This window comes from Panulirus ornatus, chromosome 2 (assembly GCF_036320965.1).
Source record: "Panulirus ornatus isolate Po-2019 chromosome 2, ASM3632096v1, whole genome shotgun sequence".
Taxonomy (NCBI): domain Eukaryota; kingdom Metazoa; phylum Arthropoda; class Malacostraca; order Decapoda; family Palinuridae; genus Panulirus; species Panulirus ornatus.
In genome coordinates, this window is record NC_092225.1 from 16,397,180 (window position 1) to 16,415,364 (window position 18,185).

General features: G+C 47.5%; 1 protein-coding gene across 1 annotated transcript in view; it reads left to right on the forward strand.

Moving 5' to 3' along the window:
• Positions 1 to 431: 431 nt before the first annotated feature.
• The window catches only part of LOC139753686 (uncharacterized), a 661,673-nt gene continuing 643,919 nt past the window's right edge, over positions 432 to 18,185 (forward strand). Inside the window, exon 1 of the mRNA XM_071670482.1 lies at positions 432 to 1,379. Within this exon, the coding sequence (XP_071526583.1) occupies positions 1,315 to 1,379 (65 nt within the window). The 5' untranslated portion in view covers positions 432 to 1,314. The remainder of the gene's footprint in view (positions 1,380 to 18,185) is intronic.

The following is an 18,185-nucleotide window of genomic DNA, read 5'->3' on the forward strand; positions in this document are numbered from 1 at the left end:
CCCTCTTCCCCTACCTTATGACGTCCGAAGCATAAGGGATTTGATCCGTATGCGAATGTCATTAGGGTAACTTTTCATATAACAAGGAAAGAAGTTAGTGGGGCATTGGATGGAGCTTCGACCTCTAATGTACTGGGACATTGGATCGGGAGTCCCTTGCAGCTTAGACACGTGTACGGGTTGGGGGAGATGCCACCAAGAGTATTTTCTTAGATATATTCCCTATATTTCGCTAAGTATATTTTCCCCTCCGTTCGTGTCGTGTAAGAATTCGATATGTAGTTTAGGTTATTTAGTTCATAAGGTGTTTTAGCGTAACTGTTTTTGGGAAATTAATGGTTTAAGAATACCGAAACTGGCATCGAGAGAGAGTTTGGGAGCCGTGTAGCATCTCTTGCATCAGTAGCGTTGTTGCTTTTACAGTGAGTGGAAGTGTGTTGTCGGTCTCGTCCGCGGGTTGTTGAACGGATCCCCTGTACTCTGACCAAGTCGTAAACTGTCAGTTTCTGGTTGATGATCGTCCGGTATTAACGTGTTGTGTGTGTAGTGATGCCATAGGCCGGGCAACGTAAACTAGGTAGTTACCTCGTAAGGACGTGTCAAGGGAAAATGTGTTGATACTGAATCATTTCCTTGGGCCAAGCGAGGGAAATCGAGACCTCATTAGAAGATAAATATAAAGAACCTTGTATTGGAAGCCATGTCAAGGGTGTTAACTCCAGGATGTGGTCTGGTTTACTCACTGGTGATCCGGCCGGGCAACGCTGGAACCGTACTTGCCCAAGAATAGAAGCATAATGATGACATTGGTGAAGTGACGAAGGGAAAAGAGAGAGAGAAAAAAAATAATGCTGGGAAACACAAGGAAACAGCAATTATACTGAGTATCGATCGGTTTTCCTCATCTCCCCCACCGCTGTGGAGGGTGGACACCCTATTACCACATCATTTCTCCCATTCGTAATTTGTCCTTGAAGAGGAGACATATTTATGTTAGACTCCTCACACACAAAAAAATGGGTTATTTTAAGACTTAGTTGATTATTGACACTAGACTCGAACGAAGCCGACTGGAGTTTACTATAATCGTATTACGAATCTTAACAACCAAACCCAGCGAAACAATGGCCAAGTTGCAAGATCAAGGGCTGGATGTGTTGTGAATGAAGGTTGTGACCCAGAGACGCGAGTGACCCCGGCGGCGGAGCAGGCGGCCACAAGACCCGGTGCTTCAGAACCCCAGCCGGGAATCGTACCCGGCTCCGAACCAGGACCGGTCATCACCCCGACTAACCTAACCGCTGCAGCGTCACGATGGGCAACCAACACTCCGAACTGAAGCAGAGTCGCTCTCTGCCGAACTCCCCACACATCAAACGGTAAGCTAAAATTGGCGAAACTGGTAATTACATCGTTTTTGTATTATTTATCGTATCATTTTTATGATTTATTGCATTTGTGTGTATATTGTCTGTATTGATCCTTTTTCATATAGATTTATTCGATACCTAACGTGTATGAAGAGCTGCACATGAGAAATCTTTGATAAAATGGAGATCTCAAGGACGGATTCTAGATTCCCTCTGCATCTAGAATAATCTTTTTGAAAATATATATCTGAAATCTTCATATACACAGTATAATAATAAGACGCTTCATGAATTTTTTTTTTTTATACATTTGGAAGTTATTAGTTTATTTGAAATGATTCTGGGCCAGAGGTTTCTGAGGTTTATGTGAGTTTGATATTTATTTCACACGTTGCTTCAGCGATGATTCTGTTACTCTGAGATCAGTTCCGTGAACCGTGAACATTTACTTAAGAGAGGGTAGTCATCTGTCGGTGATGCTAGTTGTTTGGATTGCTCTCACCTCGTTGACTGGTTTCAAGTGGTTTCAGAGTCGGGTTACTAGGGCACGTGTGGTTAACTCTTATCGAAGTTGAATTCTCTTAATTATGTTTCGTTATTGATTTGATGGGAAATATTTTTGTCTTTGTATGTGGTCATTTTTTTTCTTTTTTGTTTATTTGATGGCCTTTGACCAGACCCTTAAATGGCACAGCTATATATGTACTGAGTGTGTGTATGGTAACGGAATTGACCAGTATAGGGTGGAGTTCAATTCCTCTCTCTCTCTCTCTCTCTCTCTCTCTCTCTCTCTCTCTCTCTCTCTCTCTCTCTCTCTCTCTTCTTTATCGATTGATGGATACAAGACGACGTTATCGGCCTTAATGACCTTGTCAGTCGATATTCCTAAAGCAGAAATAACCACACCAACCAACGAAAAGTCTCGGTGATCGGCTCAAAGTGGCTTATGTGCTTATCTGAGCTATTTCAGTGAGCGAAATGCTTAGAAGAATGATCACAAAAAAAACATATTTAACTTACATATATATAAGTACTGTACATATTTACATTTATAAGTACGTATTTACATTTATAAGTACGTATTTACATTTATAAGTACTGTACGCATGGAATCACAATTGTAAAAGTCTTTGATTGCGTTTGTTAACTTGCTTGTGAGTTTTACGCTTTATAGATATCTAGGCTGAGAAAATGTGCTATAAAGTCACAAGAAAATCAATACACCCAGGAAATTCCATAGGCCCACGGCGACACGTAGTCGACATTCTAATCTTTAAATCCTCCTTGATGCCAGTCGTGGGGGTGTACTAGATTAATCCTTAAAGTCTAACCAAGCCAGTTAAAAAAGGGATTTAAACTCCTTAAGGCTTCCCCTTCCCCCGAACTGTCACCTTTAAGGTAACGAACCGAACCTCTGACATTTATTGTAGAGTGTCCGTAAGTGTGGTATCAGCATGCTAATTACCGGTAATAGATCTTGTATTTATCACTGTATGTTGGCGATGCGTCTCATGCAGCTGTTGTATTTTAAAGGTACTCTTTTTTTTTCTAATGTAGTTTGACGCCACGATTTATAGTCAATGTGTATCTAAGTTTGTTACAGTTGTCTTTGATTTCGAACATTTTAGGCGGCATTGGTTTAAGTTCTGTATTCTGTAACCCTGACGATGTAGGGCTACGTCAGGCCGCTGGGTCCAGCAGCCAGACTGGAGCAACGGGACGGGCTGGGTCCTGGGCCGACCTGCAGGGGAAGATGACGACCTCTGAAACCTTCGTAAAGGTGTCCGAGTCGTTTTCTCCCTAGATTCAGACGCCCTTTGGGTGATTGGATCATACTTTATGACGTCAGAAAATGAATGTTTTATATCCTTACGTCATGGATGGTGTGTGTGTGTGTGTGTGTGTGTGTGTGTGTACTTTGACTGGATACGTTTCGCCTGGCGTGTATGTATAATACTTCCGGACGACCCAAAACTGACTGATATATTCTAAATGCCTCGAATGGGGTAGATTATGTATATGTATATTGGGACATATATTCATGTTCGAATGTGTTCTTACGTCTCGATTTGTGTATGGAGTATATCCGATGTTACATAGAGCGATTGTAGTATTATTTGTATGCTAGGTTATATATGTAATGTATTCTAACTATAGAGATTGTTGTATTGACTGTATTGTGATGTCAAGACTCTGTCTTGCATTGTATTCATACTTTATGATTTGTGTATACCCTTCTGACTTCATGGATGGGGTGCATATCGTATTCTGACGTCACGAATCATGTGTATACTCTATTCTGACCTCAAGAATCATGTGTATACTGTATTTTGACACCAGGATTCGTTTTATACTGTATTCCAACGTTGTGACTCGTGTACTGCTGTATTCTGATATCGGCTGCGTTATATTCATACGTTCCATGTGATAAATTTGTTGTATTCTCTCGTTAGACGTTATATACTGTATTATGACTTCATTTGTACTGTTTTACAGTGTTGATTCTGTATGTCATTTACTTACAGATCTCAAGCCTGTGGTAAACTTTGATACACTGAACATTTATTGTATTAAGACGCTACTGGTCGTGTAAGACTTGTATTCTGATGAAACTAATATTTTGTGTGTGCCGTATTTTAGTGGTGTTCATGGTATGTGGGTATTGTATTTTGATGGCGTGGATGGGATTTGTAGGCTTTTGATATGGCGTTACTGGTCTGTGTAGGTCTTAATGTATTTTGAAGGCTTTAATGGTATGGGTAGGCATATTGTATTTTGATTATCGGTGTTAGTATGTATAAGCCTACTGTATTCTGACGTCATGAATGGTCTGTGTCGTTGTATGGCCCTTCATGTTCTCTGGTTGTAACTGTGGTGTTCAGTGGTCGTACTGCGGTGTTCAGGAAGATTCAAAAGATGCCATTCATAAAACAAATTGATGCATTATAGACCAGAAACCGTTCGACTCATTACGCTAACTTCATATGTAAGAAATAGTATGTCTGCCCACTAGAAAAAAAAAAACAACAATTGGACAAATACCTACAAAATGTATCTGAATAGAAAGGTTTGTGGAGGGTACGTAGACATTACAGTCCGCTGCGTAAAACAGCTTGATCGATCGTAGGAACAGCAGTACAACTGGATCTCATACTGATGTACGAAGGTGGGAGAGCACGTAAGAACTAACTCGTAACGTATTTCATAACGTGCGCTGCTCATGCTGACTTCGACTTTCGTAATAAAAAGCAAACTTTGTAGATAATGAAGTCAGCTGAAGGTGATTGAAACGAACGAACGTATATTAAAAAAAAAGCGTATATATCTCTAGTGAACAGTGAGAGCATCGCAAGTGTCAAGTGATGTAAACAAAAGCGGAGCGGCGGCGGTACTCATGTTTACACCGATCAGCTGTTCTGGTGTCAGCTGATAATGAGTTGTGGGCGGGCAAGAGCAGTCAGGCGGGCTAAAGGGTGCCAAGTGATCGAAGTTATTGTATCAAATAGATGTGTGTGTGTGTGTGTTTTTGTGTGTGTGTGTGTGTGTGTGTGTGTGTGGTAAAAGGAAATATAACCAGACCCATTTTCATTGAATCTTGTGGTAGTGTTTCTACCTAAGACTGAAACGGTGTTGTATGAAGGGGGGGATTATACACAGTTACTCTAAGTATAACAGCAATGCTATAAATGCTCTTCAGTAGTATATTATGTCTTCAGGTGGGAATCGAGTTACTTGCTACAAGGGTAATGTTAGATTAAGTCAGGTTACTGTTGAACGTAAAGTCGAGGTATTACATTAACTAGAAAATGAATCTTTTTCGTTGCAAATGTCAGAAGCGATGTGATGTTGCTACCCTAGGTCAGCGTTAAAGGCGAGATCGGCTTAAGTATGTTTCTTCAAGTGGAAGCGCTTGTGTTCCCTGAAGTCCACCAGCAGTGTGGTTACGGCGGAAGCCATAGCGATACCCGGCCACCAAGACCAGGGTACGTGGTGTATTATGGTCCTCCTCCGGCGGTAGGCAGGACCTGAAGGTGAACTACTGGTGACGCAGGTCCTCGTCTCCCCACCTCCCACCACCCGGTCCCTACCCCCTATCTCTCCCCACAGGTCCTCCCTACCTCCCTGCATCCAGATCCCCACCCTTGCCTCCTTCAGGTCCTTCTCTATAAGGACATGGCCGGTCGACGCCTCCTGACATGTTCTGCTTCCTGTCCGGTCTCGTGATCCTGTTCTGTTGTTCTCTGCTTGGTCGCTGACCGGTCTGTGATGGTGGCGTCTGGCAAGGCACAAATACACTTACACACCCACACACACACACACACACACACACACACACACACACACACACACACACACACACACACACACACACACACACACCTCCTCCTCCTCCTCCTCCAGGCTTCGCTTGACCCACGAGTCCACAGTTCCCGTCGCTGACGCGCTGTTTCCTCACGGCCCTCCGCACGCCTCCCCTTGCCTTATTCCCCCCTCACAGTCGTGTTCCCTTGTCGTGGAGCGGTGGTGTTGACGTTGTTGTGTCGTCTTAAGCACCTGCAGGTAGTCACCACGTCTCCCAAACCCTCCTCCTTTTATCACGACTTCCTCGCGACCCCACCTCCCACACCTCCCTCCAGTACTCGTTTGCTCCCAGAGTCGTCATTGACCACACCCACTCCTCCCACACACAGACCAGGGGGTGAGTGAAGATGATCCTCCCTTCCATCTCCTTCCCCAACAGTGGATCAACTCTTGTTTCCCACAGGACGAGGTGGGGGGAGGAACCACTTGACCGGTCGTCCGTCGACCATCTCACAGTGAGATGTTCGTCACGGCTCACTGACCCTGGGAGAGAGAGTCTCTCTCTCTCTCTCTCTCTCTCTCTCTCTCTATCTCTCTCTCTCTCTCTCTCTCTCTCTCTCTCCTGCCTTGGGGGACTTCGAGGCTTCGAGACCAGGGGGTGTGTGGTAAGGCTGGTACTGTGGTGGTGGTGGAGATCTTGAACTAACTCCCCACCTCTCTCTCTCTCTCTCTCTCTCTCTCTCTCTCTCTCTCTCTCTCTCTCTCTCTCTCTCTCTCTCTCTCAACATCAACCGACTTCAGGCGTCAACGGTTGATATTTTTTTTCTTTCATTCGTTCGTTAGTTCCCTCACTAGAGAGAGTTTTGTCAGAACTTGAGAGATGCGGTTTATTGGCTGTTAATTAGGTATTGATGAGTTATATCGGTGTGTGTGTGTGTGTGTGTGTGTGTGTGTGCATTGTAAGAAGAGGGAGTTTTACACTCTTGGGGGTCCCTTCTTTTGTTTGTGTATGTTCCATCGTTTGTGCACTCCGCCATGCTTGAGAGAGAGAGAGAGAGAGAGAGAGAGAGAGAGAGAGAGAGAGAGAGAGAGAGAGAGAGAGAGAGAGAGAGACTAGAAAGAAAGAAAAAGAGACTTCTTACAAGTGGCAAGACTTTGTCTTATTGTAGGTCTAGAGAGAGAGAGAGAGAGAGAGAGAGAGAGAGAGAGAGAGAGAGAGAGAGAGAGGTGTCAAATGATGTACAAGGTGAGACACACACACACACACACACACACACACACACACACACACACACACACACACACACACACACACACACAGGACTCGGCACAACACAATAACAAAGGAACGCGTTGGTGTAGACGAGTTGGATTGGCCAGCAGGACGCGTCGCTCTCCTTGTCTGGAACTCCTCCCGAGTGTCCTTGCTGGCAGAGACCACTGTAAGCTGGTCGCAGTACGACCCTCGAGCAAGACGGACGGTACGACCCTTGAGCAAGAGGGACGTTACGACCCTTGAGCAAGACGGACGGTACGACCCTTGAACAAGACGGACGATACGACCCTTGAGCAAAACGGAGGGTACGACCCTTGAACAAGACGGAGGGTACGACCCTTGAACAAGACGGAGGGTACGACCCTTGAGGTATCAAAGGCCTGGTCTTTGGTATGACCCTAAGAAAGTCTGAGGGAAAGGTCACGCCTTCATGACTGTAGGTGAGAACTGTCATGTAGAAGTGTTCAAGGGTCGCATCTTGGCACTCGGAGGTCGTACCGTCGTCGTGAAGGGTCGTACCATTGTGCTCTAAGGCCGTGCCGTCGTGCCCGTCAGAGGTTGTAACCCTCTTGCTCAAGACTCGTACCGTTCGTGCTCGAAGGAAGGCCGTGCCGTCATGCTCGAGAGTTCTGAGATTAGTGTCAGTGTTGTACATACGAGTTCGTTAAGTTGGCTATTTGCTGGCCACGCCTTTGACAGAGAGGTACCTGGACCCGATCGCCAAGTTCTTATTGATTCTTATTCTAGGCTGGAAAGCCTCGTTGGTCGAAAGGAATTATGCAACTACGTTCAGGAGAGACTGATCAAGGAATAATTTTTTTTCTTTTTAAAGCGGTTCTTATTAAGGCTGTAGAAGAATTCTGCCGAGTGCAGAAGACCTCCGAAACCATCGTAAGGTATACTTAAGGTAAGGTAAGGTCCCAGACCCAGCTGTGGGGGTAGAAGACCTCCGAAACCATCGTAAGGTATACGTAAGGTAAGGTAAGGTCCCAGACCCAACTGGGGGTTAGAAGACCTCCGAAACCATCGTAAGGTATACGTAAGGTAAGGTAAGGTCCCAGACCCAACTGTTTGGTTAGAAGACCTCAGAAACCATCGTAAGGTATAGGTAAGGTAAGGTCCCAGACCCAGCTGTGGGGGTAGAAGACCTCCGAAAGCATCTTAAGGTATACGTAAGGTATAATAAAGTCCCAGGCCCAGCTGTGGGGGTAGAAGACCTCCGAAATCATCCTAAGTTATGTGTCCGGACGATAACATCCATTCACCCGTCAGGCAGGAGACGTATGAAAGTTTGTGTGTGTGTGTGTGTGTGTGTGTGTGTGTGTGTGTTGACAATTGACATGAAGGGCAGACGTCATCAAGGCAGCTGTTGTATTAGCAAATGATAGCAATCTCATCCCCCACCTACGTGCGAAACATTCGCCCGAGATCCGTAGGTCATCAGGCGTCAGGCAGCTGCATGACGTAACAGTGTGAGGTGACGTGGAATGGGTTGTGTTGGTGGTACAGAACGATGAGGAGGGGTGTGTGTTTACCGTGGGGTGGTGGTGGTGGTGGTGGTAGAGGCGGGTAGAGGTGGGATGGCTGGGGGTGTTAGGCCAAAGATTACGGTGGAATCCCGTCAAATGTGAGGCAGGTCAGGGGGTCACTGTGTCTCCCGGCCACTCGGTTCACTGCACCTGGGCTTTGCAGTGATGAAGAGGTATTCTTTCTGTCCAACAGTTCACTGTGCTCGGGCTGAACAGTGACTTTTGAAGCTCAGACACAGTGAAGTATCAGGCGAGAGACTCCATGGTTGTTTGGCCTTTAGGCTTGTCTCTTGCTAGGGTCATTATTACCGTCAGTTTGACGTTACTTCCACCAACCGTAAAATCTTTTGAACACCTTCAGGTGTTGAGGATAATTCCAGATCACATAAACCCCCGCTATGCATGTGGTCCTTGACTTCGTGGTGGGTGTACGTATAGCACCCGATGGCCTACGACATTAGGTGAACAGACGGGAGTGTAGGTCACATGTCGTAGATAGATAGAATCGACGAGGAATAGTACGTCTTCCCTCCCTAATGTCCAGACACAATGGGGGACAAGTTTCCATACTCATCTCAACTTGTAAATCAGATCCAGGGAAAACATCCAGCCGTTCTGTCCCTTTTTGGAGCAGCTGCTGGTGGATCTTAGCCTCGCATGACTGTAAACAGACGGACCAGACCAAATTAAGCGAACACTGGTGGTGCTGCGCAGTTGGTACCCGAATGAGGTTTTTCCTCCTTGTTGGTGTGGGTTCATTTTGCTCTCTTGTGGTGGGAGAAGGGACGGGTCTCCAGGCGTCGTCGTTTGAAGATTCGCCGAGCCTTATCTTTCGTGGGTTCACAGACTTATTATTAAGGCTCAACGTTGTGGAGTATCTTTACGTAGTCATTATCATTATACAACACCGCCAGGACCACCATTGATGGGGCTGCTCCTGCAGCTTCAAGGCTGCGCTCCACGCAGGAGCAGGAAAATGATGGACTAATATGGAGCGAGAAGGTCCTCCGACGAGACTATACCCCTGACCATCCATTCATGATGGTACGGCCTCGCTTAATTGACTTCTCGCTCGCGGTGTGACCACTTACAGGTGGATTCCAACACCGCATACCTCTGTATGTATACCACTATACATAAGTACATTACATACCTCTTTATGTATATCACTCACTATACTTAGTGCATTAGATATGCACTTCTGTACATTAGACAGAGTCTCATACTTCATCATATGTGGGCCTTTTATCATCGCTAGTGTATGTTGTGGAGTGTATTTTGTTAAGATATTTCGGATCTACGGATTTCAGTATTTCAGAACAACGGGTTTCAATGTTTGTTTTTCCGTAGTAGACTGTCTCCGTCTGGCGTAGGTATTAGGGGCACTTCTCCCTCCTCTTAGGTCTGAACAGGTCTCAGGTCTTAGGTGATTTCTGGAGCATCCCTCGTATCCATGTCAATTTGGTCAGTGGTTACGAAAGAATAGACTAATTAGACATTTTCTTTAATGCTTTTAGTCAGGCCGTCAATAATTCAAAAGGCTATATTTGCCTGTATGTAGGCAAAACACATCTGTGGCTGAAGGTGACATAGCAGGGGTGTAGGTGGAGGCAAGCATAGAGTATACAGTGGTTTAGTACATCGACACAGGAGGATGATAGGTGGTCTCTGAGGTTCCTCATCTCGTCGGCGGAGGGAGAACTGTGCCATTGTTCTTGGTGATGATACGAGGGTTAGCCAGTGTACTTTTAGACACCAGACATACACAAGTCCAACAGAGTGCATCCAGATAGAAATTTGACGATATGGGGAGTACACTGACGTTGGTCATGGCACAAAAGAGGACGAAAGTACGCACATGTGATAGATACTGGCTTACTGGCACTAGTGTGAAAGTACATTCAGGCACAAGGGGTATCATTCCTAGGATGCAGAAAGATAATGACTGTTTCATGGAACGGGTTATATGATTAATGGTATATCTCAGGGCATAGCAGACGTACGTTACAGTAGAAGTCTACCCTCAAGAGCATCTGTATTAGGAAAGAAATTACTGAGTTTTTTTTTTGATACGTCAGGTCATGAGGCATGAAATCACTAATTTTAGAGAATCACTCAACAATATAATGTTCCAAGTTTGTATCTGAAGCCATCACCTGGAGTGCTCCAGGTCATAGCATTCTGTATCTAGTCCTATGTAGTACCTGTAACGTAGACGTAATCCTGCAGAGACAGTATCACACGCACACACACACACACACACACACACACACACACACACACACACACACACACACACACACACACACACACTGGTTACCTTCCCGATATTATGATGATCCAGAGCTGTTTTTGTCATGAGTGTAATTAAGCTCTCGGTATTCAGTACTAACCCTACCAGGTCTTTCAGCATGTGTCTGGAGGCGTGAATGGTTGCGAGCTATTGCAGTGAGGAGGAGGAGGAAGTGGCGTTGTATGGTTATGGTGAGAACGGGTATAGTGTGGGAGGGACGGAGGTGGGTGCAAAGAAGTAGCAATTTCTGACGAGCTTATCAGCACGAGCATGACAGTTCTGCCCAACACGTGAGGGGTATCCGAAGAAAATTGGATTCCTTGGTTATTATTTTAGGCTTCGGTAAATAGCTGGTGAGCGGCTGAGGGAATATTATTGCCTCGAGGGTCTTGCCGGTTTGGTTTTCTCAATACAAGGTGAGAACACACACACACACACACTCATGTCTTAAGATACCTAACACATTTACGAGGCTCTGCAACTTCATTTAGACATCAAGGAGTAGTTGTGAGGTTTTTGGTTATAGATCGAAAAGGATTTATCTGCCTTACACCTGCTGCTGCTGCTCCTGCTGTTGTAGAATTATGTTTTATGTGTGTCCCTCCCTTGCTGTAAGAGTTACAGCTGTTACACTCTAGTGAATAAACTCATCAGAACTTAAAATTGCTGTTTCCTCTCGCCCGGAGTTGTAAAGGTGGGGGGTCGAGTGGGAGGGTTGTTGTGGTTTGGGGGTCGGGCTGTGGGGGTTGAGAGAGGAGGGTTGTGGGGGTTGTGGGAGTAGAGTAGGGAAGGTTAGGGGTTTGAGAGAGGAGGTTTGTGGGAGTAAGGTAGGGAGGGTTGTGGGGGTTGAGAGAGGAGGATTGTAGGAGTAGAGGAGAGAGGGTTGAGGGTGAGGGAGGAGGGTTGTTTTAGGATTGGGGAGGAGGATTTTTGGGGGTTGAGGTAGGGAGTTCATAGGGTTGACCAGTTACGGTTATGGGGGGGTTAGGAGGTGGGGGGGGTGGGGGGCTTACGTGTACGGTACAGGACCGAGTTAGCAACAGGAGTCGTCGCTGAGCCGCTGCCGTTCTCGAGTCCATCCGGATGTTCAGCGCCGTAGAGGTACGAACGGGCGACCCTCATATGTTTATGCTACCAATAGATCTGCCTTACGAGTAGTGCGTGCTACGGCCCTCAGGTTCTGGCGTAGGAGGAGCAGGAGGAGGGAGGAGGCTTCATAATCTCTTGTTTGGAAGTTCGGGTTCCTCCCCCACAGCTCGTGTTACCCAGGCACCCAGCGTGGGTTATCTTCATGCCAGACGGAGGTCCAAAGGCTCGGGTTCTAACGCAGCCCGGAACTTATGAATGGTTATCGACACTACTCTTGTCCCCGTTCTTGAAGCCACTAAGGCCGTAACTCACGGCACAAAGCAGGGAGTCATGCGACGTACGTGAACTATTGCTGCATCTTGTGCCACCTTTGTCCTGAGTCCTTCCTTCCTAAGCGACGGACGGGCGTTCGGGTCTCCAGCGAGGGAGGTGAAGTATCTCCTCTGCCAAGCTGGTCTTGGTAGCGTCCTTGTTAGAGACAGTTAGGGGCGTCCATTGTAGATGCGTCGCGGGTGGGAGAGAGAGACACAGACTAAGAGACTGGAGGCCTGAGAGATAACATCCCTCACCACTTTGGTCGTCTCCCAGCTTTTGAACTTCCACGGTCAAGTTCCACCAGGTCCGCCTCGCGCCTCTCTCTCTCTCTCTCTCTCTCTCTCTCTCTCTCTCTCTCTCTCTCTCTCTCTCTCTCTCTCTCTCTCTCTCTCTCTCTCAGACTAAAAGTTCAGATGAGTTAGGATCCAGTTCGGTCAATACACACACTGGTTCCCGGGAGGTGCAGATGACCGTCATAGTTGTGTAATTAGTGTAGCGGAGGTCGGCGGTGAACGCTGCTGTTGGTGGCGTCCACGAACTGGGTCGTGATCACTCGTCGTGTTTGTTGAGGAAATGAAAGTATGCTTTTCTCCCTGCTCCTCCGTCTCTCTCTCTCTCTCTCTCTCTCTCTCTCTCTCTCTCTCTCTCTCTCTCTCTCTCTCTCTCTCTCTCTCTCTGTTATCGGACCCCCACAACCACCCATCACCCCTTCCCCCCCCCCCCTGTCCTGTTATCATGATCATCACCATAACGGTGAGGAAGAAGATGATGTGGGAAGGTAGTAGTGTTACGCAGGTGATGACCACGCCAGGTTAGACGCCTCATCCCTATGAGCTGGGAGGGGAGACACGCAGGAGAGGCAGGTAGGTCCGCTGTATGCCGTGGGTGGAAGATGTGTGTGTATTGGTGGAGGAGGAGGGAGGTAGGTAGGTAGGCTTGGACCGGCTGCCGGCTGTAGTGGAGGAAGGCTGCTGAGTCTGTCCCGGCTGATTCCCCAGCCTCTGTCACTTGCCTGGAGACTTGATGGTGTAAGATGAGAGAGAGAGAGAGAGAGAGAGAGAGAGAGAGAGAGAGAGAGAGAGAGAGAGAGAGGACTTACCAACTTAAGGGTACCCGCGACGAGATTTTGCGGGAGAGGAAGAAAGGAGTGAAGAAGGAAATAAAAAGAAATCATATTAGAAGCAAAGTGATATGATTATATGGTTATATCCAGATAATCCGGTTATGGTGTCGGACATCAGACTTGAGAAACGCCACGTGATGCCTCCGTCTTTTGGGAATTACCCTCTGTCGTAATGTCGGCGTCGCACGGCTTTCGCCAGCGCCTTAAAACACCTTGTTTATACAAGCTCCTTTACGACGCTAATGAGCCAACGACCCTGGTGATTACACTTGGAAATGACCCGTGTTCAGTGTCTTTACCCAAGTTCTTTCTGTAGAATGGAGGCCATTCTGTCGCATGATATAGATTTAAGCCATCCAAAAGTAGTTTCGTCCCAGATGGGAGGGACCCAACAGATACGAAAGAGGTTCATGTAAATCCTAACCAGCCTGTTTACAGCTCAGTGTCGTGGTTTACAGGTTTATTACTTCTTGGATTCGAAGCCCCCTGAAGGGAGTCTTGATATGACTCTGGATCATACCGAGAGGTTTAGTTTTCTCCAGTAAAGGATCTCAGGTATCCATCTGGCGAAGGAACTGTGGTATCCATTTGCCGAAGGAGATCTAGACCTGGTTTTCACCTGCCGAAGGAACCATGGTTTTCACCTGCCGATGGAACTCTGGTTTTCACGCGCCGAAGGAACTCTTGGTTTTCACCCGCCGAGGGAACCCTGGTCTTCACCTTCTGAAGGAGATTTGGTGGTCACTTGCACCAGGAACCCTGGTCTTCGTGATGGTCACGCCTCAACGCCAGAGGAGGAGAGCTCCAGTTCACAGACAGCCCCTTGGTCACTACGGTTCATCGGCCGCTGTGGTAAAAGCCTCAGGCCACAACCTCACAGTAATTCTAGAGTGAACAGCCACCTCCGGCAGCCTCGTCCACTCTCCAGTGCTGCCGGTTAACAGACTTTATAATAACCGGCTGTTCAAGTTTACCGTGGTCGCCCCACTCAGCGCTCGTGGTTTACAGCGACGTAACCTCTTTGAGCACGACGGTAGTACGACCCTTGAACACGACGGTAGTACGACCCTTGAGCACGACGGTAGTACGACCCTTGAACACGACGGTAGTACGACCCTTGAGCACGACGGTAGTACGACCCTTGAGCACGACGGTACTACGACCCTTGAACACGACGGTAGTACGACCCTTGAGCACGACGGTAGCACGACCCTTGAGCACGACGGTACTACGACCCTTGAGCACGACGGTACTACTACCCTTGAGCACGACGGTAGCACGACCCTTGAGCACGACGGTACTACGACCCTTGAGCACGACGGTACTACGACCCTTGAGCACGACGGTACTACGACCCTTGAGCACGACGGTACTACGACCCTTGAGCACTACGTTGCGACCTATGATCATAAACGGCAGAAACCCTTGAACACGTCGACGTGGGACCTCTAAGCCTCAAGGTACGACCTTGATGCATGTTAGCCGAGCCTTCGACCTGACTGGTGGAGGTCAAGTCATAAAGGCTGGACCGTGATTCTCAAGGGTCGTAGAATCGTTCTCCAGGATCGCACCGTCGTGTGTGATGGGTCTTTCGTCGAGTCGAAGGGTCGTGCCTTTGTATGCAAGCGTCGCACCGTCGTGCTCGAGGGGTTGTACCGTCGTGCTCGAGGGGTCGTACAGTCGTGCACAAGGGGCTTAGGTCAGCATCTTCCCCCCCAGACACAAGGCGACTTGCCTGTTATTCCTCCCCCGAGCCAAGCGTGTTGGTTCAGGCCCCGGGAGCCTCACCGTGACCTTTGACCCTTATGATTCCCTCACTGCTCTACCTCGACGCACTGCACCACGCCACTTCAATATTCTGTAAGCCTGAGGAAAACAGGAGGAAAAAAAAAAAGGAATACTTCTCTCTCTCTCTCTCTCTCTCTCTCTCTCTCTCTCTCTCTCTCTCTCTCTCTCTCTCTCTCTCTCTCTCTCTCTCTCAAAGACGTGAAAGTGGTAATACAGGATGGAAAGACTTCTAACACCTCCTCCCTCCTACTGCTTATCCTCTCCCGCCTCCCTATCAGTCACCATTTAGGACCTGCAGGAGATAACGTGGGCAGTAATTTCTTCCCTGTCTCTTGGTTTGTACTTACCTCGAGCGTAGCTTTTTGTACGTGGCGCATTAATATTTGATTCTCTCTGGATGCACACTGGCTCGAGTTATGGGAGAGTGTGTGTGTGGAGGGGGGAGCGTTGGAGTCTGTGTGTGTGTGTGTGTGTGTGTGTGTGTAAGCCATGGAGTGTACTTGGAGAGCCTTGTAGCATGCATGAGAGCTTTGGAATATACTAAGGAGCCTTGTAACTAGGTGTGTGGAGACTCAATATGAGATCAAACTATGAACTCGGATGTGCAGTTCTAAGCATAAAAAAAAAACATATATACATCGTATACTTTACATACTATGTGTACATATACTTGGGGCTTCAGTACAGAGAAACGTTCCTATTTTCCTATTAGAGTACACTACAGTATACAGCAGTATACTACCATAGGTATGGCAATAGATAGATTTGATCGAGAACCATAATGACGGAAGAGTTGATCCTACTTACGTATTTAGGAATATCTACGTGGTACGTGGAGAGAGAGAGAGAGAGAGAGAGAGAGAGAGAGAGAGAGAGAGAGAGAGAGAGAGAGAGAGAGAGAGACATGTACACAGGTATGGCCGCCGTATCCCATGGTAACTCAACGCTTCGTTGGCTAGTAACACTTGTAACACACGAGGTTACGAACACTACAACCTTGTCTGGTCGTCAGTGCACGACGTCACAGACCAGCTGTTCCCGGCGCCAGCTGATTGGTTGGTTGGTGAAGGGGTCGTCATCCGGGAGGGTACCAGGTGTTCGGTCGTGTTGTTACGTTGTTAGGGGTCGTTAAATTAATATGGGCTTGTTAGCGCTGGTTTGCTACACGGTTTTGTTTGATGGTAAGGGGAGTTATTAGAGGATGGAGGTGGAGTTAATGAGTGCTTTGTAGGTGGAGATTAATATGTATAATTTTTTTTACGCGGATCAACAAAGCATTGACATAAGTGACGCTTCCCAATTATAGAACAGACTATCTCACTAATACCTTCCTTTCCATTAAGATATTATTTTGATAGGTCGTTTTTGAACGCGTCTGATGGAAGGGATGGATCATCGTTTTCCTTTAGTTTCCTCGTGTGTCCCTTTTTTCTTTTTTTTTAAATCGTTATTAGAGACTAAAGAAGATGTTTGCAGATGGTGACGAAAAGGTAGTAGTCACTGATGCCAGAGGAGGTTGTAGTCGAGGGAGTGGAAGTGCTTGTAGGTGATAGATACGGAGGCGTTTGTGGATGACTTTACCCGAAGCGTTGACTGGTGATGGGTGGATATTAACCCGAAGGACAGATAGAGCGGATATTGATTAGATATGACGGGGCTCGAGGTCCGCCGTGGGGCTATATCATCTTCAACTGATTTCCTGTTGTCTGGGATTGTGATAAAATGTTTACGAGAGGAGGTAAAGTGTGGTGGTGGTGGTGGTGGAGGGTAAAGTGTTGGTGCTGGTGGTGGCGATAGTGGTGGTGGACAGACCCGTGATTCTGTGATGGGATGGTGTAGGATGGGGATGAGGATGAGGTTCTGTCACCCTTCTGAACCAGACAGCAGGCGATGGACTTATTCACAGTCGGTGAAGGAGAACGAAGGAAGAGCAGGGAAGGAGAGGGGAAAGAGAACGGTGCTTGTGAACTACGAACTGGTGGAGGACGACATTGAACTACGAACTGGTGGAGGTGCGACAGTGAACATGAACTGTTGGAAAGTATCGGTTGTGAAGGAGAAATCCAGCTACCTCCTGAGGCTCCTGTGGGTCGTGGTGGTTGAAGAGGGTCGTCACAGACAACCTACGGCATCATTCCCCACATAATAATGCTGAAGGTGGCTTGAGCCATTAAGTACGACGGCACGATGGTCGTTGAGCACGACAGTACGACATAAGGGTCGTCCCTTGAGGCGGAGGGTTACCTAAATCCATCCAGCAATCCGGGACGACCCTGGACTACGATGGTACGATACGATTACCTTGAGAACGTACGGTCATGCTGAAGGTTGCCGTACCGTCGTGCTCAAAACATGGTACCGTCTCGCTGAGGAGGGTGAGGACAGCTGTGCCACACGTGTGTGACTCTGTTCCCTCAGCCACCGGTTGGGGAGTTCGTCCCGGGCACCAGGTGTAAAAAGCGGAACACTGAGAGCCACTCCCGATAACTCTTTAAGTGGCGAGTTATCGGGCGGGATAACGGGAGATAACGAGAGGGAGTATCACAGGTCACACTGGCATTACCATGTGGGTTATCGTCACCAAAGGCGGGCGGCTTCCCTCTTGTAATGTAAGGGGGACGGACGGGCGGGGGGCTGAGAGAACTACGTTTCAAGCTATTTGCATAAGTTAGTTGATAAGGCTTTACGTAACGCGCGTTGGGAAGGTGGAACTCGTAATACATTCAGGACTAGCATCGAGCCGCTGGTGTAGATATGAAGCCACTCTAAATTTTTTTTTCTTCCCTCCCAGTCCTTCTCCTCATTATTCATCAACTCGTGTTCAGATTGGAAGATATAAGTGTCTTTAAAGGACTCGGTGATGTATACCGTCTTCCACAAGGGATCAGAGTCGTGTTTACACGAGGGGGGGGGGGGGGTTCCCGGACGCCGTGTTATATTATTATTTTCCCTCCCCCCTCAGTCGCTGTTGACATGTGTGGAGTAGATAAGAGGGTCTGCATCGCAAGCTTCGGCCATATAGAACGTTCGCTCTCGGGCGTGAGCAACGCCTCCCTCACGCTCGCCACGTCTGAGGTCTTCATTCGTCACACATTTCTTG